At 50.5% G+C, this 27,956-nt stretch overlaps 1 protein-coding gene across 2 annotated transcripts in view; it reads left to right on the top strand.

Moving 5' to 3' along the window:
* Window positions 1-2,025: 2,025 nt before the first annotated feature.
* The window catches only part of NUP160 (nucleoporin 160), a 35,704-nt gene continuing 9,773 nt past the window's right edge, over window positions 2,026-27,956 (top strand). Inside the window, exons 1-24 of one of the 2 annotated variants that reach the window (XM_061549102.1) lie at window positions 2,026-2,300; window positions 3,717-3,825; window positions 4,346-4,568; window positions 5,202-5,430; window positions 5,973-6,045; window positions 6,703-6,820; window positions 7,742-7,900; window positions 8,648-8,716; window positions 10,082-10,179; window positions 10,923-11,013; window positions 11,853-11,921; window positions 12,395-12,472; window positions 13,561-13,731; window positions 14,417-14,516; window positions 15,061-15,223; window positions 16,155-16,279; window positions 18,033-18,178; window positions 19,049-19,182; window positions 19,888-19,961; window positions 20,872-21,013; window positions 21,640-21,709; window positions 22,164-22,262; window positions 22,368-22,487; window positions 27,501-27,599. In XM_061549102.1, coding sequence (XP_061405086.1) covers window positions 2,174-2,300; window positions 3,717-3,825; window positions 4,346-4,568; window positions 5,202-5,430; window positions 5,973-6,045; window positions 6,703-6,820; window positions 7,742-7,900; window positions 8,648-8,716; window positions 10,082-10,179; window positions 10,923-11,013; window positions 11,853-11,921; window positions 12,395-12,472; window positions 13,561-13,731; window positions 14,417-14,516; window positions 15,061-15,223; window positions 16,155-16,279; window positions 18,033-18,178; window positions 19,049-19,182; window positions 19,888-19,961; window positions 20,872-21,013; window positions 21,640-21,709; window positions 22,164-22,262; window positions 22,368-22,487; window positions 27,501-27,599 — 2,886 coding nt within the window. In that variant the 5' untranslated portion in view covers window positions 2,026-2,173. Of the gene's footprint in view, window positions 2,301-3,716; window positions 3,826-4,345; window positions 4,569-5,186; window positions 5,431-5,972; window positions 6,046-6,702; window positions 6,821-7,741; window positions 7,901-8,647; window positions 8,717-10,081; window positions 10,180-10,922; window positions 11,014-11,852; window positions 11,922-12,394; window positions 12,473-13,560; window positions 13,732-14,416; window positions 14,517-15,060; window positions 15,224-16,154; window positions 16,280-18,032; window positions 18,179-19,048; window positions 19,183-19,887; window positions 19,962-20,871; window positions 21,014-21,639; window positions 21,710-22,163; window positions 22,263-22,367; window positions 22,488-27,500; window positions 27,600-27,956 lie in introns of both variants that reach the window. The other variant, XM_061549094.1, reaches the window with a different exon arrangement.

Genomic DNA, 27,956 nt, shown 5'->3' on the forward strand with positions numbered 1-27,956 from the left:
TTAGAGAATTGCAGAGCAATCGTTGGCGCTGCCTCTCCACCTGGCAGACTTCCAGCATTGGTGTGCGGTTCTTACTCAGCGATTGTGATCTGCAGTTTGCATGAACTATGCAACGTGAAATTAATAATTTGATTACATCATATGAAAAAAAAATCTCACTTCGCTTCATGATTAACACTGCCTTTGTACCATTTATAGAGAACGCTGCAATAGGCTGGCGTTTCGAGTGACAACCCTTTGCCGTGGTGACTCTGCACGGTAACTATAAATGTGTTCAGCCGCAGGAAGGCTTTGTGCTCTGTCATTGGCGGCGGTGCTGGGTGACCAACTGGGGACAGAGTTGGCAGTGGCGGCCCGCGGGGCCGTGCTCGTGAACACACAGACGGCGCCGTTTGTTGCACCCGCCCTGTCGTGCGTAACAAACCCACAAGTGTTGAGCCTCGCGTGTCACTTCCTCCACGAACCGGCCCAATGACCCACACACAGTCGCGCTCTCTTATTGCAGCAACCCCGGACTTGGACGGCACGACACCCAGCCCGCCCGCCCGCCTTTCTGCGGCCCACACGCACGGCGGGCCCCACGCCACGGCGACACATTCAACACGCCACGGCCATCCCATTGCCGAGGTGCTGTCACCCGCTCGCTGCATGCTGGGGGCGGCGGGGGCGATGGGGGGGGGGGCAAAACAATAAAATGTGTGCGACGTGTGTGGCTGGGCTTGCCGGGCAAGTGTCTGGAGGAGGAGGCCAGCGACCGGCGTGGCGGGTTGGTGGGTCACGCAGCGAAGGAGCCCGCGGGACTTGTCGTACGCTGGCACGTGGTTCACCGGGTCACGAGACAGCGGTTCGGCGCTGTTTTAATAAGAAGCTTTACACTGAACAATGTTTTTATTTAATTTTACGGGATAAGGCCCACTGGGCTATACAGTATAGCTCTGTTTCAGAGGCGACCTGGCCACAAATGATAGCTCAACGAAGTGGCTGATCGCGTGGAAATTTAGAACGACCAAATCGCTCTAAACGCACGTTTCTAAATGTAGAGGGGGGGGGGGGGGAGAGAAACACAAACTCCAAATATACAGCAAGCGTCAGAGTTGGGATCGAACCCGCGACCTCCTGCATACCCGGCGACGTGGTTAACATCTCGCCACGCTCACGGCCAACACCAGCGATGATGATCTGTCTTAAGTGCCTGGTGCGGTGTGTAAACATCGCCACTGGGGAGACAAAGGCGGCCGGGCGTGGTGCTGCTAACCGAACCCTTCGTGGGCTGTGCAGGCCTCTACTCGCTAACAGCACTTGCCCCAACAGTCTGTCAAGGCTGCACGGGAAATCTTTATCTTTGCTTGTGGACATCATGTGGCTTTTTCTGTGCGGCGATTTCACGTCGGCTTTATTCCAATCGAATTGGGCTGTTTTAGACCTTCCCCTCCTCCAGCCCACTTCACACGCGTCTATACACCGCACACATATCCTGTATATACATATACACATTCGTGTGTATATATTCATATTCGCAAAATACATTAGCCAAACATTGGGATAGACGTCACAATGGGTCGGCATCAAGAGCATACATTTAGCCCTTCCCCCAAAAGGCCAACAGACTAAATCTGCAGCTCTTTGCCGCCCGGGGCCCGATGTGAGCGGACGGTGATTAAGTTTGTTGAACAGCCGGGGAATGTAGCGGTTGGGTGAGAGCATCACTCGGAGCGCACCGCGCAACTCCTCAACAAGGAGATGAAGAATCCCTCGGAAGCTGAGACACAGGTGAGAGTGGGCGGAGCCCCAGGTGAGAGTGGGCGGAGCCCCAGGTGAGAGTGGGCGGTGCCCCAGGTGAGAGTGGGCGGTGCCCCAGGTGAGAGTGGGCGGAGCCCCAGGTGAGAGTGGGCGGTGCCCCAGGTGAGAGTGGGCGGAGCCCCAGGTGAGTAGTGGGCGGTGACCCAGGTGAGAGTGGGCGGAGCCCCAGGTGACAATCTCTGACACCAATCAAACCTTAATTGTGGCTCTCATTCTGTGAAAGGAATCGAAACCGTGTTTGGAATCGACGCGCGAGAGAATCCGTGCATCGAGGGAATCGCTGTCGCCGCTGCAGCAGCAGCAGCTGAGGCCGCCCTTCAACTAAGCGCGGGAAAGTCCGCGGCGCGCTGCTCGCTCCTCCCAACTCCGCGTTATGGCAACGGCGGCTGCGGCGGCGGCGGCGATGTCCTCCGCGGCGTCGGAGCGCTGCTACCGAGAGGCGGCGGCCTTCGGGCGGGGACGGGAGGCCGCGGCGGGGCCCGAGATCCGCGTGGAGCTGGGTAGGCCGCGCCGGCACACGGGCCCTAGCCGCTTGCCTAGTTGATTCCTGTCCCGGACGGCGCGGGGCTGGCCCGGCCGCGCCGCTAGCCGAGACGTGGGTGTCTCCGAGCTGCGGGTTGTGATTTTTCTGGCGTTATTTGAATTAAAAACGTGGCACGTGTTGCGTTTGTTTTCAACCAAAGCGTGACATATTTTACCAGAACTCTAATAATTGACTGGCCTTGTGTCTGATTAAGGGGGTGGTGGTGGTGCAGTGCACAGCACGCTACGCTACGAACCTCAGTGAGCCCAAGTTCCATTCCCACATGCAGCTACCGTCCCATTTCACGGCCGAAAGTTGTAGCGATGCCTTTATCCAGCAGTGGATAACGGGGTACACATTACAAAGTTGCATTGAGCTGGTTATCAAGTGCGACTTTACACACGTGTGTGTGTGTACAGTATATTTCGTTACACGTGTTGTGCACACTTCACAAATGTACACTTTCAGTCTGGGAACTGACTCGTTTGATTTAACAGCAGTGTTCTCCAAGTTACTTGTCAAATCCACTGCTAGATGAAAGCATTGCCGCGTTGCGTGGGGCCGTGGTGGCGTGACGGAACGTGAACACGCTGACGGAGGGACCCCCGATCGCTTCACTTTTGTCGTTATCGCCGTTCGCTTTGACCGGGAATCAAACTCTGGTGGCCGGGTTCACAGCGCAGTGCGTGATGTGATGCAGCACTCCTCAAATAAGTGACAGTGCAAGTTTCAGTCCGTCTCGCCAGGGTTTATTTAACCACTCTGTCCGTCATCGCCGTGCTCTGTAAGACGAGCACCGACACAGTTAACCGGACCACTTGGCTTCAACAGAGATTGTCCTGTCGATGGAACGTGGAACTTCAACAACTAATTAAAGCGCGCCAGTTGAGATGAGAACCTCCCTATGCGCGCACGAGCACGGTGGCACCATCATTTAGAAGTGGCGTGCACGATTTTCTCGTGTTTTATTTAAAATATCACATTTCAAGCGGAAAATGTCATCTCAAGTTGAACCTAAATAAAAGTGATGAAGCTCAAGCCTTGTAATGCATTCTAGATTTGAAGCTTTCGTGACTGCAAGGATTCATAATCTTAGGTTGTTTCGGTAAAGTCACGTAGGTAAAAAAATAATAAGAATAACATTTTTTAAATAATAATAGAAATAAATGCATGTTTGTGTTTTTTTTAATAACAGAATCTCAATCGGTCGCCGCATTGCTGGAAACTTGAACGCGTTCAGTTCAGGCGGATGCTTTCAACTTTGCCCCATATTTCATGAAAACGTAAATCACGATTCGGAAATTCAGGCTGCTCAATAATGCCTAACAACGTGGGGATTGTCTGCTTGTTTTTCATGCGTGCGTGCGTGCGTGATTTCTGCGTGTCAATGCAGGCTTGCCACCTCTCCCAGGAGGGGCAGGGTATCAGGATTGGGCAGGCGGCTTCTGCTACGAGGAGAGCGCCAAACTTCAATCCTCGACGAGAAACCGCTTTATACACTGGTCTGTACCCCTGCTATATGAAGCATAATTGTTACCAAGTTGAATGACAGAAAATAAAGAAAACTCGGGTTTTTTCTAAAACAATGCAAATTTAATAGCATTTGAACTTGGGAGCCTCCTTGTCCTGTCATACCCTTCACTTGTCTGACCTGAGCCTCATGACGCTTTATATACTTTCATTTTATATCGTGTAACTCGTGCCACAACGCTGTACATTAATTATACTCATGGACCAAATCCCATATAGAGCCACTACCAAGGAAATGAAACCCCTACTATCAAGCAAAAATATGAATAAACAATTGTATGAAATGGCACCAAAACAAAAAGTACAAACAAGAAGAAAGTTATCGCAAAAAAGAAATGAGTCCATTAGGTCGACTACACATCCCAGACCACCAACTCAACTTCCCAACTAAGCCAGGAAACCTTCACAGCAGGAGGGCGGTGGTGAAGTGCCAATACGACAATCTCCCGCATTCCCCACCGCCCCTGCCAACTTCCGTAAACCTCTCACCAGGTGGGTCAGCAAGGACGTGCTGCACCTGCAGGAGCACTGGCTCGATGGCCGCCTCTCCGGCAGCTTCTTGCGCATCCGCTTTGGCGGCGGCCCCGGGTTCGGGCCGGTTCCTGGTGGAGTTCACGTGCACGAGAACCCACAGGGGCACCTCACGCTGCTGCTGCTCACGTCGATCAGCGCCCACCGCCTGCTGCTCGCTCACCCCGATGCGGCGCTCACGCCTGTGAGTGACTCCTCGCGCTCTGAGTTTTTTCTAGGGTTGAGTGAGTGGCCCCTGGTTTACGGTGGGAGACGTTCAGGGTGGAAACGGAGACAGATTTTGTTGGGTAAAGTCTGAAAGATTATGTCAAAGAAAGGTGTTTTTATGCCTGGCTATTCCTATTGTCAGTCCTTGATTTAAAGCAAGTGTGTGTACGTATGTGGAACTTCGTTCGCATCTTACATAGCCTGCTGTGGTCATCGGAGGTACGGGCTTTTTAAAAGTAAAGGTCCTAATTTTGTTTAAGGAGACCTTACAGAATAAGAGCAAAATACTCGACAGAAGGAAACCAACGTGAAAAGAATGCTGAAAAAGAATTGGTGACATTTTACACACAATGTAAACTGAGATATAATTCAAGAGCACCTACGATCATGCTGACTATCATGCTGACCGAACAGTGAATCCAGTCGTCCATTTAAACTTATTAGGAAGAATGCTGTTTTGCGTTTCTATCAGGTTATTTCAAAATACGCATTGTTCGTATTCTTATGAATTAAGCATTTGTTCAGAATAAGTCTCCTTGTGCAAACAAAACTTTTCACTAAACACGACCGTCGATCTTCCAACCCTGGTAACCAGGAATTCTCGTCCCAGGAGTTCTCGTCCGACCGTCACGCCCGCTCGGTGCTGTCGGACGTAGGGCGGTTTTCACTGACGACCCCTGACAGCTGCTTCGTGTTTGGGGTCCCCACTGGGGTGGCACCGCGTGGAGCCGGCGCCGGAAGCTGCGCGTGGGTGAACTGGCGCGACGAAGCCCAGTTTGCCTTCGCCTCGCCGAGCGGTGGCATCGTGGTGGTGACGCTGCCGCCCCCCAACGCGCCGGGTGAGGGTCACGCCTGCAGCACTCTCGTATCCCTGCCTGCACGCTCACTTGCATACGCCCGACTCTGTGCGGGAACCAAATCACCCGGAATGCGCTCAATATTGTCAGATCTGGGAAGCTAAGCAGATTTTGGCCTGCCTAGTGCTTGAATGGGCAATCATCGTCCTTACCAAGTTGTCATATACAGCAGCGGGGTTGTGCTACGAGTTTGACAGCGGCATGCGGTGCGGCAAAGTCCATTTTTGAACACTGCTCCAATGTCTGTCAACTCCACCTTCACTGGCAGCATCGTGAAGTACGGTCAGAAATCCCCCATGACCCGCAAGGCATGGGGAGGCCCTCATCCCGCAGTGGTGCATACAATTAAATATTTAGTACACGTCCAAGTACAGAAAGTGCTGAGACATTCTTTGTGTGTGAGGCTGGGTCATGTGTTGTCGACTACCTCACCCTTAATTTGTCCAGTGTCATTCCTACTAAGTGTGTGTCTTTAAATGTGTCTTTGCATGTGTCTGTGTGTGTCGTGGGTGCACGTGCTACAGGCGTGGGTACCTCCATTGAGTTGAAGCAGAGCTCCATGGTGCAGAGGCTGACCGGCTGGGTGCCTTCAGTCATGTGCGTACACCGAAACTCACATGCACAGCTGTGTGCTTATGCGTGCACACCTGCAAATAAATATGCTTGCACACTCGCAGACAAAACCAGGTTCCTCGTGTATCTATGCACGTGTACATGTTGTCTATCCGTGCAGTGGCGGCGTATTGGTTAGCACTGTCTCCGGCAATCTTGGTTACTGTAGTTCATCTCATGACCGTAATGCACTTGACAAATGGGAAATGGAATCTCGAGTCTAACCTCGGCCTTGCTTAAGTTGATTGTATCTTAAAGAAACACCGGGAGCTGTGAGGTCACGTGCATTATCAATGGTGAGGCAAAGGTGGCCAGACGTGCATTGTGTTGGCTGCACTACCTTCCGATGTGCTACGCTATCTCCAATTGGCTGGCTTATAAAGACAAGCGGCCAAGTTTATGGCGCTGCCTCCACCATTGCCCCCCTCAACTGCTTACTGTGCCGTACTTAAAGCGTTGTGGGGATTAGTCGTGTGGTGATTTATGCGCCCGGCATGAATCCCAACAGCGTGGATTTGATTCTTGCTCGCGATGAACGACACCGTTTGCACTTGGTATCGGAACCTTGCCTGGGACTACTTAATTTAGACTCGGCTTTAAATGGGTAACTAAAGGTGGTGTGGTTCGTCTTTGTTCCGACAGACGTGGTGACCAGACCCCGGCACACATGCCCGTGTCCATGGCGGCTCACGTCTGGAACGAGGACGTGTCCCTCTTTGCTCTCTGTCAAGACAACAAACTGCGTGTTTGGTCCATCAAGGTGTGTTTGTGTGTGTCTCCGTGGTGACGTCACTGTCACTTAGTGGCGAATGGCGGGTATCGGTATTGGTCTCGGTGGTATTGAGCGATTAGCGCGCTGCGCTACGAACCCGGCGACTCGAGTTCGATATCCAGCTTACAGCCACCAACGCCAGTAACGATTATTTGAACCGGTTCTGGGCCTTCCCTAGGTCGACTCGCCATCATGAGTACTTGGTGCGATGTGTAAACATTGCCATTGGGGAGACAAAGGCGGTCGAGCGTGGTGCTGGCCACCCACCCCCTCGTTTGCCGTGCCGACCTTCATAAGTGCTCGCGAACAGCACTTTCTCTTGCACTCTTCACAAGTCCGTATCTCTGTCTGTTTCCTTCTCTGTTAGTAGAACCAGTTGTTAGCGTATTTCAAATGTTGCGTGCGTGTCTCTGTTTTGCGTCGCATGCGTTTAATTAAGCGCTGCTTGAAACTGTCAAAAGAGTAACTGGCAATCATTTTATTTCTAGGTTTCTTTTAAAAGGGTGTAAGTGGGTGGTCTGTTCCCCATGCTTCTCCGTGTGACTGGGCGGGCGTCTTAGGTCTGTGCCTACAAGCGTCTGCATGTGACTGGGCGGGCGTCTTAGGCCTGTGCCTCCGAGCGTCTCCGTGTGACTGGGCGGGCGTCTTAGGTCTGTGCCTACAAGCGTCTGCATGTGACTGGGCGGGCGTCTTAGGCCTGTGCCTCCGAGCGTCTCCGTGTGACTGGGCAGGCGTCTTAGGCCTGTGCCTTCGAGCGTCTCCGTGTGACTGGGCGGGCGTCTTAGGCCTGTGCCTCCACGCGTCTCCGTGTGACTGGGCGGGCGTCTTAGGCCTGTGCCTCCGAGCGTCTGCGTGTGACTGGGCGGGCGTCTTAGGTCTGTGCCTCCACGCGTCTCCGTGTGCCAACAGGATCAGGTGTGCCAGTTGGAGTGCAATCTGAGTGAGCTGGTGCCACGAGTTCCCGACGTGCGCAACTCTCCAGGGCCGCGCCACCTGCTGCGCCTGTGCCACAGCAGCACGGCCGGGCTGCAGCTCGCCGCTCACCTGTGCTGGGACAGTCACAGCCAGGCAAGGCTGCCCTGCCCCATCTGCCAGCTTCACTTGTGCACGTTGCCGGCTCTCGATGAATCAGAATCTTTATTTATCCTGGAGAAATCTGATGAGCCTATGAAGCTTTTTTGTTTCTCGCAGATGTTCAGCCGGGGCGGTTCAGAAAGTTACAACAACAAATCGTACAAAGCATGATAGGAATACAAAGTATAGGAAAGTAAGCAAATCACTAAGAATAAATACATCAAATAATCTTTGGGTCTTTCGGTGAAGTCACGTAGAACATTTTCTTTTACAAAATAGATAAAGTATATAAGTTAAAATTGCATTATTACACCAATTTCCAAGCTTGGGCAAGGCAGCAAAACAACAGCAAAAGGAGTCCCAGACCACAGCAAAACAACGACACACACTTCCCTCAATACAATTACACATTAAATGTGAACTATTTACCCGCATATCCAATTAAGCGTATAACGACGCATCGATTCGTCAATTTAAATACATTTTTGTATGAATGATTCGTGCGTGTACCAGCGGATTTATTTTCAATTCACGTATGGTGTATGTAAATTTTATCACGTGACTCGGGCATTAGAAGGTGCTACATTTTACCACAATGTAATTCTTTTTTGACTGATATCAATTGCATATGCAGGTGGTACAACTCACATTTCTGTAACTGTCTTGTCAACACAGTTGGTGCCAGTATCACACACACACACCTATCCGTAACATTCGGTACCTTTTGCCCCCCATGCCCAGTTCTGCGTGCTGCGGATGACGGAGGACCGTGCCCACCTCAAGTGCCTCGCCACCCTGCTGGGCAATCAGGTAAGAGAGAGGAGGTGCGACGGGGTGTGTGCGCGTCGCACGTGCGCATGCGTAAGGTCGTGTACGTCGTTTTAATCGTATTGCAAAAGAAATGTGTTCCTGAATATGTGCTTGTTCTATTTTCAGTGCATGCATGTTGTGATCATTCGAGTCTGCCAGGGATAAGGGCTCCATTTTTTACCTGCACCGCCAATGTTTGACCTCTCTGTGACCTAGAGGCTGACCTGTGAATCCTTCACCTTGGTTGAGCAGGGATATGAGCACAATTAGGGATGTAACATGTCACATTTCCCCCCGCCCATCCTTACAGCAATTCGATGTGATGTTGCAATTGGGTGTCTTGATGTTATACCATGCCTTGCCAAGAGAACGCGGTACAGCAAAATGGGGACTCATCTCCATCTGTTCCATCTGTATGGCATTGAATGTTCCTCCCTAGCATGTGCGAGTTTTCTCGAGGTGCTCTGATGTCCACCGACGTGTATAAACTCATGACAGGTTTCCCTCTCTTCAATCCGGTTCGATTTGTGCGATTCCCCGTATATTCGGCTATTCTATATCAACCCAAAATGTGCTCTTATACGGTTTGAATTCACTCGTACGCGGCTTTGCTGTCGGACGTGGGACAACATCGCATGCGTCTCGTGGGGTTTCGCTTTGTGCTCCCTTTCTTTTTGGAACGCATCTTCTACCGCGTAAAGCCAGCGGAACCTGTGATTGGCTGAAAATATCTTAATATATAGAGGACCGCAAAGCTCGGATAATTGTTGAGATCGGATCACCGCCTGGCTGCCTTCCCCGCTTGTGTGTGGTTCCTTACCCTCTTTCTTGGAGAGTGTGTATACTGTGTGCGTTGCAAGTTGAAGTTATTATTAAATGATTTTTTATGTCGTTCGATTTAAATGTCACTATCTTCGCAAAGAAGCACAGGCACTAGTGTGTGTCTTGCAAATAATAGTGTAAACTCTTTCGTGACGCTGTCAAGTAGGGTATTGTTTCTCTGGTATCTTTGTCGACGCTCTACAAATATAATATGCACAATAGTATATCAAATGTCATTTGAGAATTCGCATGGTTTAGTTATCGGCAGATGGTGTGGGGTTCACGGTCTGAAAGCTACACCCGACGTAACGACTATATTTGGGGTCGGCCATCATGAGCCTGAGGCCTATTTTGTTGTTGCCCAACAGCCAGTTGTGCCCAGTGACAGGCCCCGTGCGTGACACCGTCAACATCGCTTCACAAAGTCATCTTTGTGTCGGGGCTGGCAGTATAAAGTTATGGAGACCAGACTCGTTCGTCACTGCTGGTGTGCGCGCGTGCCTGTGCGCGTGTGTGTGCGCGTGTGCGAACGTGGGGTGCCAGGAATCCCTTAGGGATTTCGCCATCACCCCCACGGAGCTGTGGGCGCTGTGGATCTCAGAGGAAGGGGATGCGCACGCGTCGTGCACAGGATTTCTCCCGTGAGACACTTTCGCTCGCACAAGCACCCGTATTGTTCGTGCGCGCAACGCAATGTATGTTTTCGAGAATCTTGACGATGCTTAGAATTAGACAATGTATGTAGCTTGAAATACATCAATTAATTTGATTGCTCAGTATGTACGTATGTTGAAATTCTTTTTGCACCGTACGTAGCAACAAACGAAACACAAAAAGCAGTTCTAGAGAAATTAGTTTGTCAATCTAGATGATTTAAAAGTGCATCATAGCTCCAGTGGCCTCTTAATATCGGAAGAGCGTTCCAGACGGCCACAGAAGCGCATATGCAAGCGCACGATGCACACAGTGCTTGCCGCAAATGAACCACAGTACCTTGCAGATCTCGTCAACGAGCATAAACCCTCACTGAAAACTCCGGTCATCCTCGCAACGGCTTTTGGCTAACCGTCGAACAAAGACGGTCACCGCATCCCCATGGTTGCGTGAATTTTCCTCCAGGTCCTCTGGTTCTTCCCTCCACATTTGGAAGCGACGTGCAGTGAAGAGTATTTGGCTGCTATCAATTTCCACACGATCAGCTACTTTGTTGAGCTATCATTTGTGGCAAGGTCGCCTCTGCAAAAAAAAAGCCAATAGCTCGGTGGGCCTTGGTGTGATAAAATAAAAATAAAAATAGTTTCGTAAAACTAGTTTATAATGGAAAGGAATTTTATATTGACGCCAATGCCGGGGCGTGTGCGGGTCGCGTTGCGTGTCGCTGCAGAGGGGACAACCACACGTGCGCGTGGAGCCCCGTGCTCATGCAACCGCTGCCCAGTGCCGACCTGCAGGTGCCAGCGCACCTGGACCCCAAGGTAACGTTCGTGGACAAAGCAGAATTAGACAACGTATGCAGCAAAGGGGGGGGGGGGGGGGTGCGGAGAAAACTGGTGGCACAGAACCCAACAGGGAATGGGGACAGATGAGGCTTTCTGGTGTTGGCCATGGATGTTCGACAATACCGGGCACCCCGGTTATTTACGTCCATGCACAGCCTCTTTGTCCATTCGCTGCTGGACCATACTACGCTGGTCAGTGCGGGTTTGGTAAAGGTGGGGGGCAGAGATGTGGCAGCATAGCTCAACAGAACAAAAATGGATTTTGCTGCACTGCAAACCCTATGACGACTTGAGAGTGCAAGCTGGTTCACTGATCCAAACACTATCCAGGGTCAACCCCCGCTTAGTTCCTGCCATTTGATGAGATCCGATGCATTTGGGGTCATTAGGTCATAGATCGATGATGATAGTTCAGGACAAGTATGACAGACTGGATGGGACGGGTGAGACACAAGGCGCAGGGAGCACACGGCCTTTCCACTATGAGACGCAGGACATTTGGTGATTAAGGTAATTGGAGGCACGGCGAATTGGGGGTCGGCAGTACACAGGGCGTGTAATATGCCAATGTGTAGATCACGTATGGGAGATACAGACTTTTATTACGGGGGTACACAGGGCATTGTGGCAGCGGGCATACACGCATTATCGAAACACAAGGCAATTGAGCACGGTGTGCGCACAGGGTCTTCAGATATATGGGGATGATGGAACATGATGCTAGATGTACAAGTGAAACCACTTAATCCCAACGGATGTAACTGCATGCATTCAAATGAACCCTCTCTCATCTGTTCCTTCCTGCGTGCATTCAGGAGGTGTTTCTCCGTTACATATTCCACCCAGGCAGGTTTTCCTTGGAGGCCATCGTGAAAGCCCTGCATGTAAGTACGAGAGAAATTTGATCCTCCTGTCAGCATGCTGCGTTTGCAGTTCATATGTCACATAGTGTCAAGCTTATCTCTCTGTGTGCCCTGAGGTGGGCACCACGTAGGCGTGCGTGTGTGCCACTACAGTGGGGAGCGGTAGTGTAGCGGTTGGCACGCCGCGCTACGAACCCAGCGGCCCGAGTTCGATACCCTGCTCACAGTTAACACCGGTGACGTTCATCGCAACCGGTCCTGAGTCTGCCCTAGGTCGATTCGGCCTCAAATGAGTACCTGGTGTGCTGTGTAAACATCTCTATCTCCACTGGGGAGACAAAGGTTGTCGGGTGTGGTGCTGGCCACGCACCCCATCGTGTGCCGTGCCGGCCTTCATAGGTGCTGCTCGCTAACAGCACTTGCCCCAACTGTCTGTTAAAGGCTATACTGGAGGATCTTGACCATTGTCTTTTGTGCAACTGCCCAACGCACAGGTGTACAGGAGAGGGGCGGACCATTCCACAGGGTCGGCAGGGCTGCAGCATCAGGTGGTGCTCGCTGTGGAGCGAGAGGTAAGAATGCTGTCATTCCTGCCTCCCCATACGTCCGTCTGCTTTTCACGTACATACAGATATATATTTTTTGCGTGTTTTTGCCATTAAAAATGTTATCCAGCTGTGGTGGCTCAGGGGTAAGATGACCGAGCTAGCGTCACTGAGATCCTGGGTTTGATTCTGGGTAGCCACCCATAACTAAACCAGGGGGTTCGTATGTGTCTATTTATGTTGAACCTCTTTCGCACCGTACGTAGCCAATTGCTAATTGCGGGGGAAGAACAACGAACTAAACACAAAAAGCAGTTCTCAAGAAATTAGTTTTCAGTCCAGATCCCAAGTGTAGCAAGTTGGTGGTCACAGCCTGCTCAGCGTCGACCGCACTATAATAACAACCAACGCTCTGGTAGAGTACTCAATTATTCACTCAAGAATTTCTCACGGAGTGTGCCAAGGGACTTTTTAAAAGTAGGTTACTGCTTTGATATTGTTGGGTCACTCTTTTTGAGGTTTTCTTCGAGTAGACATTCCCACCAATGCGAGTGGAGAACGCGCACTCTGGACTCTGCAACAGATGCCCCCTTTCGAAGTCAGCTTGTCCCTGTGGTGCCACCTGGAGGCAGCCATCGCATCCTCACAGCTGGGAGACTTCACCGTTGTCTATGAGACCTGCGCTTTTATTTGCCATCCGTGTGGGCAGAGATGCTTTGAGTCTTGAGTCTTTATGTAAGCCTGTGAGGTGCCTCTCTGTGTGAGTTTATGAATCTCTGTCCAAGTCTCACTATGACCAAATAACCCGGAATGGGGCACATCTTGGAAGCTAAGCAGGAATTGTGAGGCCTGTATAATGGTTGGATGGGGGAATCACCATGTACAGAGAGGTTGTCACTGGGCTGGGTGGTTGCATGATGGACAGCAGAGGGAAGTCCAGCAACATCATTGTTGTACCGTACTCTTGCGCTCTCTCGTATACGCTCCCCAAACTCACTGATCCGCACTGACCGGCGTGGGAAAGCATGGTCAAGGACCTCGTCGTCCACCAGTGGGTGAACAAAGTGAGCTGCACGTGTTCACGCGTATGCATGCCCTGTGTGCCCTCGGTGCAGGTGAGCGGACTGGTGGCAGTAGGTGGAGGCATTGGGGCTGATGCCGAGGGTGTTGCTGAAAGCTGCTGGCGTCGTTTGCTGGCCTGCGTGTGCCAGTATCAAGACGTTCTGGCACGGCCGCTGGGCATCTTGGCCAATGCGCCTACCAGCCTGGTCTGCCTGCTCAAGCCGGTAACGCTTCATCACAGCTACCACGCCTTCTCCTTCAGTATATGTGGCAGACTGCTTGCTGCATGGGTGCCTTAAAGTATTAACCAGATCTTTTTCAGAAGCCGCCTGGCCACAAATCATACCCTAAATGCGTGATGTTTATTCTCAATGTGGAGGGAAAAACAGAGGTCCTGGATAAACATCCACGCGGCCAAGGGGAGAACATGCAAACTCCAAATATACAGGCATTGGGGTTGGGATCAAACCCGCAACCTCCTGCATACCAGGCGAGGGAGTTAACATTTCGCCACAATAGCACTTTGCGCTGATGTTGGTGGGGAGTGGTAGTGTAGCGGTTAGCACGCTGCACTATGAACCCGGCGACCCGAGTTCGATTTCCACTCGGCCAACACCAGTGACGAATATCTGAATCGGTCCTGGGCCTCCCCGAGGTCGACTCGGCCTCAAATGAGTACCTGGTGTGGTGTGTAGACATCGTCACTGGGGATACAAAGGCGGCCGGGCGTGGTGCTGGCCACCCACCCACCACCCCCTCGTGTACTGTGCCGGCCTTCATAGGTTCTCGCTAACAGCTCTTTCCCCTCACAGTCTGTAAAGGTTGTATGGGGTATCTTTGTCTTTGTGGTGATGTTATCGCTGGTAAGTGACCGGGGTGTTGGCGCTGTCCGCTGTGCAACGCGTGCAGGGCTCGCTGTCCCTGCTCGTGCCCTGTGCACCCATCGAGCAGCTGTTCCGGTCTTCTCCCACCAGGGCGAGTGCCTACCACCTGGGAGACATTGTGGATGGTCAGCTGCTGCACTTGCACCTGTTGTCCCATCCACCTACACCTGTATCTGCTCTATCTACACCTCTATCCTCTCCGAATACAACTGTAGCCACACACTCATTTTACGTGGCATACCAGAACCTTTTTTTAAAGTACCCTGAACTAAGTCATCATCAAACAACCTCTGTTATTGTAAATAACAAAATACATAAGCAGACAATACAATATAGCGGTGTCTCCACGTAACAAATTAAAGTATTTCTTACGCAACCCATCGGCCTCACTGGCATTCTGCGAGTGCAAGTAGTTTGCAGCATCATTGATTCAAGACAAGCAAACTCTGGTAGCGGTTTTGATATGCAGGTTGTCTCTGTCATCAACAGTCAGGCTTGCTTGAATCTAAGCTGGTGAACTGCCAGATGTGATCAGCAAGGAGCACCCTTAAAGATACGCCTCCTGGTTTCGACAAATTTTTTATTATAAAACGCTACGTAAACGTTACTTTAAATGCTTTGACGCTGGATTGCGCGCGCGTTCCGTGCGTGTGTGTGGGCGTGCTGCAGACCCGGACACGCTGGGCGACATGTGCGTGCTGCTGGAGTGCGTGCGCTGCGTTTGCGAGCGTCTTGGGCCCGAGCTCACTTGGGTCACCGACATGGAACCAGGACCCCCGTGTGACGCTGAAATCCTGGCCCAGGAGTTTGCGCACGGCCTGGTGCAGCAAACGTGGGTCGCACGCACGCGCACGCGGACACGCACCACGCTAAAAACAAAGACAAAGATCCCCCGTATAGATTTTTAACAGACTGTAGCAGCAAGTGCTGTTGGCGAGCATCGAATGAATGTCGGCACGGCACACGAGGGGGTGGGTGGCCAATACCACGCCCGGCCGCCTTTGTCTTCCAAGTGGCGATGTTTACACACGGCACCAGGTACTCATTTGAGGCTGAGTCTACCAAGTGGAGGCCCAGGACCGGTTCAGATAATCGTCACTGGTGTTGGCCGTGAGCGGGAATCGAACTCGGGTCAACAGGTTCATAGCGCAGCGTGCTAACTGCTACACTATCGCGCATGCTCCTGGGTTAAATTCTTGGCCATGGATAATATCACTGGCAAGAACTAAACTTATGCTGTCCTGCTCCCAAGTCAACTTATGTATGTATTTTTAACTTCTTTTGCACTGTACGTAGCCACCCGTGCTATTTGGAGGTGCGGGAAAATGTTGCCTTAAATGAGCGTACACATCAGTAGTTCTATGTAGAAGTCAACAAAGAAGCCGTGTGCACAGTACCTGCTTTTTCAAGTGCTCGCTAATGGTGCTTGACTGTTGTACATGTTAGCAGGTACGTGTGTATGCATGTGTATCTTTGTGTGGTCTCGGGATTGCCCAACACATTGAAAGTACACGAGTATTGGTGAAACAGCCACACCTCACCCCCATCTTGTGCTGTGCTCGCCCTTAATAGGAGCTCTCAAACAGGATTTAAACGGGCAAGCAGTCTGCAAACAGGATATTTTTTGTTCACCTGTCCTTGCGTTGCCATTGCCCGAAATGTCGCCGATGATATATTTTTTTTCTTTTAAGGCGGTGTTGTTGACGAATGTGTTTTGACGTTTTTTTAATATCTATATTTTTAAATGAATTCTGCCCATGCAGGGATGATGACGTAGATCTGCCGTCCCGGCTGTTGGCGCTGGGGGATCTGATCGGGGCCCTCCGCCTCGTGCTAGCTCAACTTGACCTCGGCGGCCGCGACCTCCCGACCTCCGACCACTCCTCCGGTTCGTCCCCACGCTTCGCACGACCCTATCGTTGTCATCGTTGTCGCAGCCCGAGGCGACGCCTGCACGTGCGCTTGTTGTTCACGCCTTGCCACGATGTGCAACGCGTACGGCCCGATCGCTGCTACGATAAATTTCCACGTGATAAGCCACTTCGTGGATCTATCACTTGTAGGTCGCTTTTGAAAACTAAACAAAGAGCTCAGTGGGCTTTACCTGGTAAGATGAACATCACTTGAGTTTTATTTTTATATATATTAGTAAGTGGTTTGTTCATCTTCTGCATCCTTATCTTCCCTCCTATCGCGTTTTTGTGTTGTTTGTTGTAACGTTCTGACCTGCCCCGACTGGACACCTGTGGAAAGGAGCTTCATAGCTCATCGGATTCTTCCAGTAAAAATCTAGATTCTGATTCTGTTGTCAATCCATTGTGCGATTGATGGGCCTCCCCATGCCGTGCAGATCAAGGGAGCTATTTCACCGTACTTCACCATTGGGTGGGGGGGGGGGGTGGTTGACAAAGGCAGTAAGCGATAGGCATGCGAGCTTTTGCTGCGCTGCCTTCTGACCAACATGCAACCCTTCCCTGCAGTATGCAACAGCTGTATGCGTTGTGGTTGCCTATGTATGTTTGTTGAACTTCCATCACACCGAGCGTAGCCAACCGTGCTAATCGGAGGTGCGGGGGAAGGACAACAAACTAAGCACGGAAAGCAGTTCTAAAGAAAAATGAGTTTTAAATCTAGATGTAAAAGTGCATAGCTCCAGTGGTTTCCTGATACAGTAAAACCTTGGATTGCGAACATAATTAGTTCCGGAAACGTGTTTGTAATGCAAAGCACTCGTATATCAGTTGTCATCACGTGACGCTCGGCAGACAAAGCGTAGACACGTACTACTCGTATTGCAAGACCTCGCTCGTTTATCAAATTAAAATTTATGAAAATGTTTTGCTCGTCTTGCAAAACACTCGCGGACCAAGTTACTCGCAATCCAAGGTTTTACTGTTTTGGAAATAAGAGTGTTCCAGATGGTCGCAGAAGCGCATCTGAAAGTGTGCGATGCAGTGACCATCTTTGTTCGATGCTTCGCCAGAAGCTGCTGCGAAGATGAGTGGAGTTCGTGTGATGATGGTTTATACTCCGATCCAAGCACTGTCATGGTGAAATCCCTGTTTAGCTTCCAAGAGCTGATAGGAATGGGCAGATTTGGTCAAAGGCTGTTCCCCTAATAAGATAAAATAATAAAATACACTGCGTAGTTTTTTGATACACACGATATAATTCAAGGAGGTTATTCTATGTTTGCTAGGTCTTCCTTGCAGAAGAGATTTGTCTTCGTGGAATCTCACTGCCTTTTAAATTGCTCAGAAAATATCCTCTGCTTGGCTTTGAGATTAGTTTACCAGTGATTCCTGCTTCGGAATGTTTTACCCATTTTTGTGCTTTTGACGATTTGGTTCGAGGGCGCAACGCTACGAACCCAGTGACCCAAGTTCAATTCCCGCTCATCGGCAAACATGGGTGATGATTATCTGAACCAGTTCTAGGCCTCCCCTAGGTCGACTCGGCCTCAAATTAGTACCTGGTCCAGTGTTTAAACTTTGCCACTCGGGAGACAAAGGCGGCCGGGCGTGGTGCTGGCCACCCACCCCCTCGTGTGCCGTGCCGGCCTTCAATAAGTGCTCGCTAATATCACTTGCCCCAACAGTCTGTTAAGGCTACACAGATGATCTTTGTCTTTGTCGATACAGAGGCCGCGATGATGTTAGGCGTCTACGCGGGAGACCTTGGCGTGATGGCGCTAGCGCAAGCTGCCCATCAGTCAGCCCTAACTCGCCTAGAGATGTGCTGGGGCCTCCTGGTATTGCAAGCGATGCTTCACGAGCATTCCTCTGGGGTGAGAATTCGCACCCCCTGCCGCACCCCACTGCACGCCGCGTACATCACGCTGCGCTATACACACGACACGGCGCAAACTACACCTGCCTGCTCAAGTCATACAAACCATATGTTACACCACATGCCACACACCACACTGCACGCCACATACATCGGTCTACACCAGTGGGTTCTCAACCGTTTTGGTACGACGGCCCCCCAGTTCAGACCACTGGACCCCATGTCACTCCCCCAACCCCAGAAACACAACTAAGCTTACAAAGGTCACAATACAGAGATACCACGTGTCCACGACTCGAGTCAACCTGGTGGCGGTGTTAGTAAGCCATTGCGTATTAGTGCTTTTTGAATTGGCAAGGCATTTGTGTCATGTTGTCTATGCTCATACACGGTCATGGACAGAGGCACAACGATATGAGACAGAGGCAGTAAGAGAAAGAGACAGACGGAGAGTGAGACAAAGAGATATGAGAAAGAACGTAATGGACAGAGAGATACCGAGAGAGACGCAGATCTACAAAGAGAGAGGGACCGGGAGATGCAGAAAAATGGAGACAGAAGGAGACGGAGAAAAATATAGAAGAGACGCTTGTATCGCTCGTTTAACATCAACTCTGGGGAGACGGAGACGGCTGAAAGGGGCACTGGCCAAGCCATTGTGAAGAAGCACTCTCAAGCAGCAGCACGTGTCCACAACAATCCTTTACACTCAACTCGGGATGCCTTCCTCCCCGTGCGTGTGTGCGTGCGTGTGTGCGTGTGTGCGTGTGTGCGTGCGTGTGTGCGTGTGTGCGTGCGTGTGTGCGTGCGTGCGTGCGTGTGTGCGCGTGCGTGTGTGCATGCGTGTGTGCGTGCGCACGGTGTGCAGATTGGCAGAGACACGGGCGAGCTGTTTGAGAGCTGGAACGAGCTGCGCCCTCACACGGCCACGCTGCTGCGTTGCTACAGCGTGCTGGTCTGGGCCGGGCAGTGCCTCTCCACCGTCGTCCCGGCCAACGCGCTGTACGGGCCGCCGCCACCGCCTCAAAACAATTCCCCCAGCCCCTTCCCTGCTTGCCCATCTCGTCTCGATGATGATAATGATGATAATTCTTTCATATTATATAGCGGCCATTCATGTGAACAAGCATCCCACGACGCTGTATATTAATTCAATATAAGGGGACCAAATCCCATATACAGGCATTACCTAGCAAATGTAAACTCTTACTAATGAACAAAATCGAAAATTAACAAACGAATGAAGGAATGACACCAAAACAAAGACCGTGCTGATGCGCTCTCGGCCTCGTTGTTTATCTCGAGGATTCCCCAAACTCGTTACTCGCTCCACACCAGCGCCGCACGCTTTCACTTCTGTAAATCGGCAGATGCCTCTTATACTTTGTAACTCGATGTGTAACTCGTTTATTTTGGCTTAGATCGTGTCGGTGTAATGTCCGAGTTCGATTCCCGCTTACGGCCAACACCAGTGACGATTATCTGAGCCGCTCCTGGGCCTCCCCGAGGTCGTGCCTGGTGCGGTGTGTGAACATCGCAACTCGGGAGACAAAGGCGGTCGGGCGTTGGTGCTGGCCACCCACTCCCTCGTGTGCCGTGATGGCCTTCACTTGTGCTTGCTATCACCACTTGCCTCCTACAGTCTGTTAAGGGTATATGGGTGATATTTGTCTTCTGTGTGTGTGTGCGCGCACCGGTGTGCCCTAGGGAGTGCGACCTTCGAAGTCTCTCTGTGCTGGACATCTCCGGACTACCCACTGTCAGCATGGACACTTCCAGCGGTGAGTGGACACTGATCCCAGCAAACCCAGGTTCACATCTTGGCCCCCGTGCAGCTCCAGTGACGATTCAAATTGAATTCTGCTCACGGCCTCCAGGGTCACCTCGGCCTAATATGGGCATCTGCTGAGGTGGTGCACTTAAGAATATTAACCTTGGGGGGACAAAGCTCGAGCAGAGTACTGCGAGCCTGCTGCCTCATCTTGTGTCGTGCCGGCCCTCGGGCTTCAAATGGACCTGCTTCCACCTTGGGGTTAGGGGTGATTCAGCCATACGCTCCACCAAGGTGATCTGTTGTAGCCTGTCCAATCGTGCCCTACCCAACGTTGACCGCACTCCAGGCTACGAGCCTGGCTCGACCGAGATTTCGTCGGCATGGCGCGCCAAGGCTCTGCAATGCCCTGCCCTTGGCGATTGGGAACTCGCAGTTGGAGACTTATTTAAGATCTCACCACCTATTTCATAATGCCTCTCTCGTTCTCTCTCACCGGTTCTCAATTATTTTACTCCTTTGATGTCAATTTATTATTAATAGGAGCTCGCTTACAACATTCGCCCTCCGACGTACTCTGTAAGGCTTTCATGTATGGATGTACATATGTTGAACTTCTTTCGCACCATACGTAACCAACCGTGATAATCGGAGGTGTGGGGGGGGACAAACTAAACGCAAAAAGCAGTTTTAAAGAAATTCGTTTTCAATCTAGACGATTTAAAAGTTCACAGCTCCAGTGACTTCCTAATATCGGAAGGAGGAGCCTTCCAGACGGCCACAGAAGCGCATCTGAAAGTGCGTCGCAGTTACCGCCTTTGTTCGACGGCGAGCCACAAGCCGCCGGCTGCTGCGAGAATGAGAGATGGTCTCTCTGCTTTCCTCCCCGTCACCCTCCCGCCCCACAATTCTGCCCCCAGGTCCTTGCGCCGTGGTGCTGACGGAGCTGCTGCTCGGCTCGTCGTCGCGCGCCAGGGCCCTGTCGGCCCGGGCCCCGCGATCCTGCTGCCTCACTTGGCCGCAGCTGTCGGCCGCCGTCGTGGCCGACCTCCTCCACGACCTGCATCCTTTTCTTGGCCTCAATCCGCCGGCTCTCGGCGTGCCAGTTGTGATTAGCAAATGAGATGGGGAGATGTCGTACGGGGGGCAGCACCCCCCCCCCCCCCAACCCACCCTTGGCTTACGAACGGGTTCCGTTCACGAGACCCATTCGTTAGTTGGAACGCAGTAATGTACACAATGATGTACCGCACCTCCAATGCTCTTGAATTACACCTCATTGTATATTGCGTGTAAAACTTGTAACTACATTTATTTCGGTGTTTTTTTCACTTTGGTTTCCTTCCGTGTTTCGTATTTTTGCTCTTGTTCTGTAAGGCCTCCTTAAAAAAAATGAGGCTTTTTACTTTTAATAAGCCCGTACCTCCGATTAGAACGATTGGCTCCGTGTCATGCAAAAGAAATTCAACATACGCACATACTGTCGTGGTTATAAAATGTCAAAATAAAAATGAATAGCTAATGGAAGCTCGTTCATAAGTGCGGGCGTTCGTAAGTCGGGGTCTGCCTGTATTAGTTGTGTGTGTTAACGGGAGCATCGGTGGTGCAATCGCTGAAGATTTGTGGAAACTGTCGCTTTAGTTGCTGCTGCTGCATGTACCGCCCCTTTTTCCTTAACGTTTCCTCAGGTGGCCGCTGGGGGGTGAATTCATTTTTGGCGAATTCCTGTCACTTCACTGCCAGAACACGCAGCTGCAGGTGCAAACCTCACGTGTGCATACTGTACGCACACTGTAACACACTGTACAGACTACACACTGTACACCTGCACATGCTCACCTGCACGATAATACATCGCTCGCTTTTGTATCGTTTTAACAGTTTGTGTCTCCGGTAGTGTAGCGGTTAGCGCTATGCTGCGCTACGAACTCGGCGACCCGAGTTCGGTTCCCGCTCAAGGCCAACGCCAGTGCCGATTATTTGTACCAGTCCTGGGCTTCCCCTAAGTCGACTCAACCTCAAATGAGTACCTGGTGCAGTGTTTAAACATCGCCACTGGGGAGACAAAGGTGGTCGGGCGTTGTGTTGGCCACCCACCCCCTCGTGTGCCGTGCCGGCCTTCATAGGTGCCATTCGAGAACAGCACTTGGCCCTCAGTAATATGGGGGAACGTTGTCTTTGTCTCTCTCTTTGCACGTCTCTCTGTCACCAGAGGTACTGCAACCTCTTGGAGGCCTGGTGTCGTGCCCACGAAGGCTCGCGCAGCTTCCTGCTCGGGCAGTCCTACCTGGTCTGTGGAGAGCCTCACAAGGTGCGTTGGGTCACCGTGGTCTGTGCTGCCGATGCCACTTGCTCTGAGGAAGACTACAATGGGAGATTTATTCTTTTGTTGTTGTGCTCGTGCCTGCCCATGCAGGCTGTGGACTGCTTCGGCAAGGCAGCCGGGGAGGTGGAGAAGGAACCGTTCCTCCGCAAGTTCCTCTCGCTCGACACCCAGCCCTCGGCCTGCAGCCCTCGCATGGAGTACTTCAGCAAGGTGACCGCCCGCCCTCCTCGGCCCCAACTCCTCTGGCACCCTGTTCCAAGTGGCATTCAATAATGAAACACCTAGATCATCGGTCGGCAAGCAAAATAACAAGAAGAGCAGCAATGCACGTTGTGAATACGAGAGACGGTGGTGGTCATTAATAAAGAACGCGTCACGAAGCAGTTCCTTAAAGAGAGCCATCGCATGCAGCTCCGGAGCCGCAGGTTGCTGACCCCTGACCTAGAGGATTGTTGTTTTTTGTTGTTGTGGACATTAAAGGCGCTGTGTTCATGGCTCTGTAAGTTAGCATTTACCAGAATTGTGTTTTACCCGATTACAGCAATGTTGAGTGTAAAAGGGAAGAACTCAAATGAGGATGGGGAGTTTATGCTGAGAAGCAGCAGTGAAGGAAGTTTAGACATTGCTTGGAATAGTTTATTTTAAGCAGCTAAGGAACAGTTTACAATATTCTACCGTGTCTCAAGATGCTGTACAGAAACGGTGGGCTGATCCGATAGAAAAAGACGGTCGTAGGCAGAGGAAAGCAAGAAACAAAGACCTTGAGCCCTTTGGATGTGAACAGGGGCCAGGAGTCAACAGCGCAGGCGGCTGGGGAAAGGGGAGTTCCAGACTTTGGTGGCAGCGGAGGGAAATTGAGCGACCTTTCACTGGGCGGAGATGAACTGTGTGGGGGCTTTGATAGAAAGCCTTTGGTGTCTCGAGCGGAGAGTGAGTGAAGGGGTTGCGGGTGGTGATAGAGTAGTGAGATGACAGGGAGAGAGGTCGCCAGGGGCGAGTCCAACAGAAAAAGGCAGGGCAACGTGGAATTTTTAAATTTATCCGGGATTGTATTGGGTGGCAGTGGGAGTGACGGGGATGTTCTTTCACAGCGGTTGTTATGTTGTATACTAACCCTTCTTCCATAATTGAGATTAATAATATTTGATGATTTTTATATATTATCTTTTTACTTGTTTTTTTTAATGAGTGAAACACACCAAGCGCAGCAAACTGCAAAACACCAGGTGTTGTTAAGTAATGAACTGGAGGAGGGCTAGGATGGCAGAATTTGCAACCTTGCTTCAAGGAAAGATAAGGCCTGATGAACGGGCACATGTCACCCGTGCAGGCGGCAGAGACAGTGGGAGTGTCAGCCAGACATAGTTAAGGCAAAAGCCCAATCATCCTGCATGGTTTTAAAGTAACGTCAAAATTCGAAATTCAACAACAGAGTAGGCTAAATTATCGATCCTCGCGCTCGCTCAAATTGGAGACCAGGCTGCGAGCTACATCAATGAACCATTGCCCATTTGCTAATCCAATACTGAATGTTAATATTACTGAAGTCAAAACGAATTCTATGACCTCAGCACATGGGCAAATAATAGGGCAGTGTCGACTCAAAGGCAATGGAAGAAACAGAGGCGCCTTTGTCTAAATCACAACCACAGAAAGCCAGGAATCATCACTGATTGTGTGTTCAGGAATTCCGAGCTAGTTAGAACACGTGCACAGGGGGGGAGCTGATGTAAACAACCCTGCGCGTCTGGATGTGAGGGGGCCTTGGACCTGGAATCAAGAATAAACACTCCCAGAGCAGAAGGTTGCACAGGGGGAGAGGTGATTTAAAAGAGGGTTGTATATCTCTCAAGGCACAAGACCCAGCTGAACAACACGGCTGCGGGGGTCACCAGAAGTTCGCATTCGCCTAGTTAAGACAAAAAGCTCAATTATTCTGTATTGCTATTAAAGTAACGTTAAAGTCGGAATTTAACAACAGGGTAGGCTAAAGTTATCGATATTCACACCCACTCCAATTAAACCAGGCCACAAGTTACGCCTACTGAACCATCACCATTATTAAGTCAATATGAAATGTTATTTCCATACTTCAATACTTTCTATACAATTCGACCCGAAGCATATGACAATCAGAACCTTCCTAAGTCAAAATTGAATCGCACCCAGACAGGAGCGAATAGTCAATATAAGGTTGAAGAGGGAAGGAAATCAAGAGCACGGCGAACTGCAAACGTAAGCAAAAAGCCGGGAACAACACCAGCCCAGCAACAGCGAGTGGGGCTTTGACAGGCCATAAAGTAGAATAATAACTCCCGGGGTCAGGGGACACAAGAAGAAGCAGGCAGACAAAAACCAGAACTGACTCCAAGGTTCAACCGCCCTCACCTACTCAGGAGTGACGGAAATTAATGAGGCCTTGAATTAACGGCAGGCAACAACAACGGCGAGCAGAGATAGGGTGGGGCAAAGACTGCGGACCATGGAATGCAACTTCGTGTCAGTAAAGCCCTGACAAACAAGTTAAGTTAAAGACATCACAATACATAATATCGCACATAACATCAATGTTAACGCTATTCACCGTAAACTATATTCCGCTTATATAACCATCCAGGCACCAAGGAATACGAATTCCTAGGATCAAGAAACTTACCCCTTAACCTAAGATATCGGAAATAAATTAATAGTAATAAGTATATGCATGAAAAGACAAAGTAAAACTTATGGAAAAGCCAGGATAACGAGATGAATCACAACCAGGTGGAATATAAATACATAATAAAAAAAAACAATGTTAAACCCAGGGTCGGAGAGAAAGGGAGATCCCGGCCGTCTTTGTATCCCCGCAGCGCGGGATAGGAGTGTGTATACGCTCGGGGAAACCTACACTTGAGTCAAGCACCACGATGGGAAACGACAGACCTTAGGTTACATACAGAATCATAACTGTGAAATAGTAAGGGACAAATGTTAACTTAAAACTTTTAACCATTTCTTTGTGCGCCGGGTCGGAGAGAGTGTTGCCCCCCTCCAGGTTGTGCAACACGAACAAAGACGCCTATGAGACGATTTGTAACGTCTGTGTTTTGGGTTCATGAAGAAGGCCAGACAAGAGATAAATTGCACCCAGACAGAGAGACGACTTCGAGACAATTTGTAACATCTGGTTGTTTGCTCGTGGGTTTTATGGAGGGAGTTGACAACGGAATATACCGTCAGTGATGCACACAAGGACATACGGACACACACATGGACACACCTGCCTACGGACAGATCCTGACACAGCAAAAATCGGAAGCCCCGCCTTGTGGGCGGGATCCAGGGGGATTTTTCAGCATAAAGGAACGGATCCTGAACATTGGAAACCAGTGCGACGGGAGGGTCCACTCAGAAGCTCGACCGGGAGGGTCGACTCAGGAACGAGTGCGACGGGAGGGTCCACTCAGAAGCTCGACCGGGAGGGTCGACTCAGGAACGAGTGCGACGGGAGGGTCCACTCAGAAGCTCGACCGGGAGGGTCGACTCAGGAACGAGTGCGACCAGAGCGGGTCCACTCAGGAGTGCGACCAGAGAGTCGACTCAGGAGCGAGGGCGACCAGCGGGTCGACCCAGGAGCGAGCTCGACCGGGAGGGTCGACTCAGGAGCGAGCTGCGACCAGCGGGTCGGCTCGACTCATCTTCAGCTCGTCAATCTCTGCTGCCGCCGGAGATCTCCGCTGCCGCCGGTGGTGAGCGTCGCGACTTGGCGACGATCCAGCGCTGCACGCTACGAGCGAGTTGTGGGCGCCACCTACCGACCGGGTTCCGAACTGCGACAGCGTATCAACAGCCATCCGACAGGGGAGCGATGGATACGTATGACGCGCACCGCCCCCTCACCACACGACCACCAGGCGTCTGTTTGACCTAAAGAATCGACTCCGAACACTGACTATTCAAGACAACTCTTACCACTCAAACACACTCGAACCCATAAGCCATCCGTGGCTGGAAAGCATCACAACGAGACCGAGTGGTGGCCATCCGTCGTTTATAAGAGTATTCTTAATTTTTATCTTTAATATTTAGTGGGCTGTACTCTTAATCGCATAAATTCCCAACAGATCCATCAATACGAACTGATTCTTGGCACCTCCTTCCGCCGAGCCACGCTCACGTGGGGAGTGGTGGCCCACCGGACCCTTATCAGGTGATCTGGTCCCCAATTAGTAAACTTGGTATAAGATAACGATCTTCGGAAAAGGAGCACCATCGCAGGCCCTTACTCCGAGCCGTTCTGAGATAACCTGCCGATGTATCTGTTGAGATTGGTGCCTTTAAGAATAATAACTGTTTTGATTGTGTTTTTGTTTATCGCCGTATAATCTTTCAAGTATCTTTCAGTCATAATCGCCGCACGTACTCGCATCCTCTACAGAATATTCAACTGTTCCGTGACCCAAGGTGTTAACAACGTGATAAGGGTTGCGTATGATCAATAAGGAGTGCGGTACTGCGTGAACAATATTGAGTATAATCATTCATTAACGTTAAGGTTTTCTTAGCATAATATTTGCATATTTTAACGACTCTCTCTCTCACTAACAACCATCGCGTTATGCGGGATCCATGTGCCGTTGTCAAAGTGAAATCAGACAATCGTTGATGATACTGTATTGATGCCGTATTGACGTTCAGGGATTGAGAGTTCGCATACTATATCATAGTTAAGGTTGAATTAGTAATAAATTGATCAATACAGAAGTGGTTGTGTGATTCTTTCCTGAAATCTATGCATAAGATCTGCTTCTGCGTTGAGATTTGAACTTGGTGACCTTAATAAACACACTAATACATACTCAGTAAATGTTAAAGCGATAACGGGGTGAACCGGGGTCTGGTTATCATAACGACTTGCGTTATCATAATTACACCCACTCGCATAATTAATACGATTACCTCTCGAATTGGCATAATTAAAATGTGCGTAATTACATAATTAACATATTTCCGGATAATTACACATTTGGCCAAATTTCATTAATTATTATTATTTCCACTGAATATTCATAACCCACACATACAACATAATAATTTCACCCACGCACGCATACAACATAACAAATTTTCATACCCAACATATACAACAGTTACCCCATGTGAGACTTGGTAGATTTCCTGTCAGTTGCGCCTCCTCAGTAACTGTGGATGTCGCCCCCTCCCCTCCGTGACGCGTTGCAGGTGGTTCGTTTGCTTGAGAACCTGCAGCTGGCGGAGCAGGTGATCGACGTGGCCGGTCTGGCTGTGGCCACGGCAACCGAGGGGGATGCAGCGTACATTGTACGAGCGCACTTATGCAACAAACACGCACACACACACACATGGGCACGCACGCACACCACCAATAGGACCCCACCAATCGTACCCCAACAAACACAACTCGGCATGCACACACCTCAACACACGCACCCTCAACACACACACACACACATCACCACTCACCACAAGAAATACATACCCACTTTGGCATGTACGCACACCACCACTCACACCCCAACAAGCACACACATCAACACACGCACACACCATCACTCACTTCAACTCACAGACACAACAAACACGCGCATTACAAATAGAGATGCATTTGCTGATAATGATAATTCTGTATTATTGATATGGCATCCTCCAATATATGCC

Source organism: Lethenteron reissneri, chromosome 2 (genome assembly GCF_015708825.2).
Source record: "Lethenteron reissneri isolate LAM-NWPU_2019-01 chromosome 2, ASM1570882v1, whole genome shotgun sequence".
Classification (NCBI taxonomy): Eukaryota; Metazoa; Chordata; class Hyperoartia; order Petromyzontiformes; family Petromyzontidae; genus Lethenteron; species Lethenteron reissneri.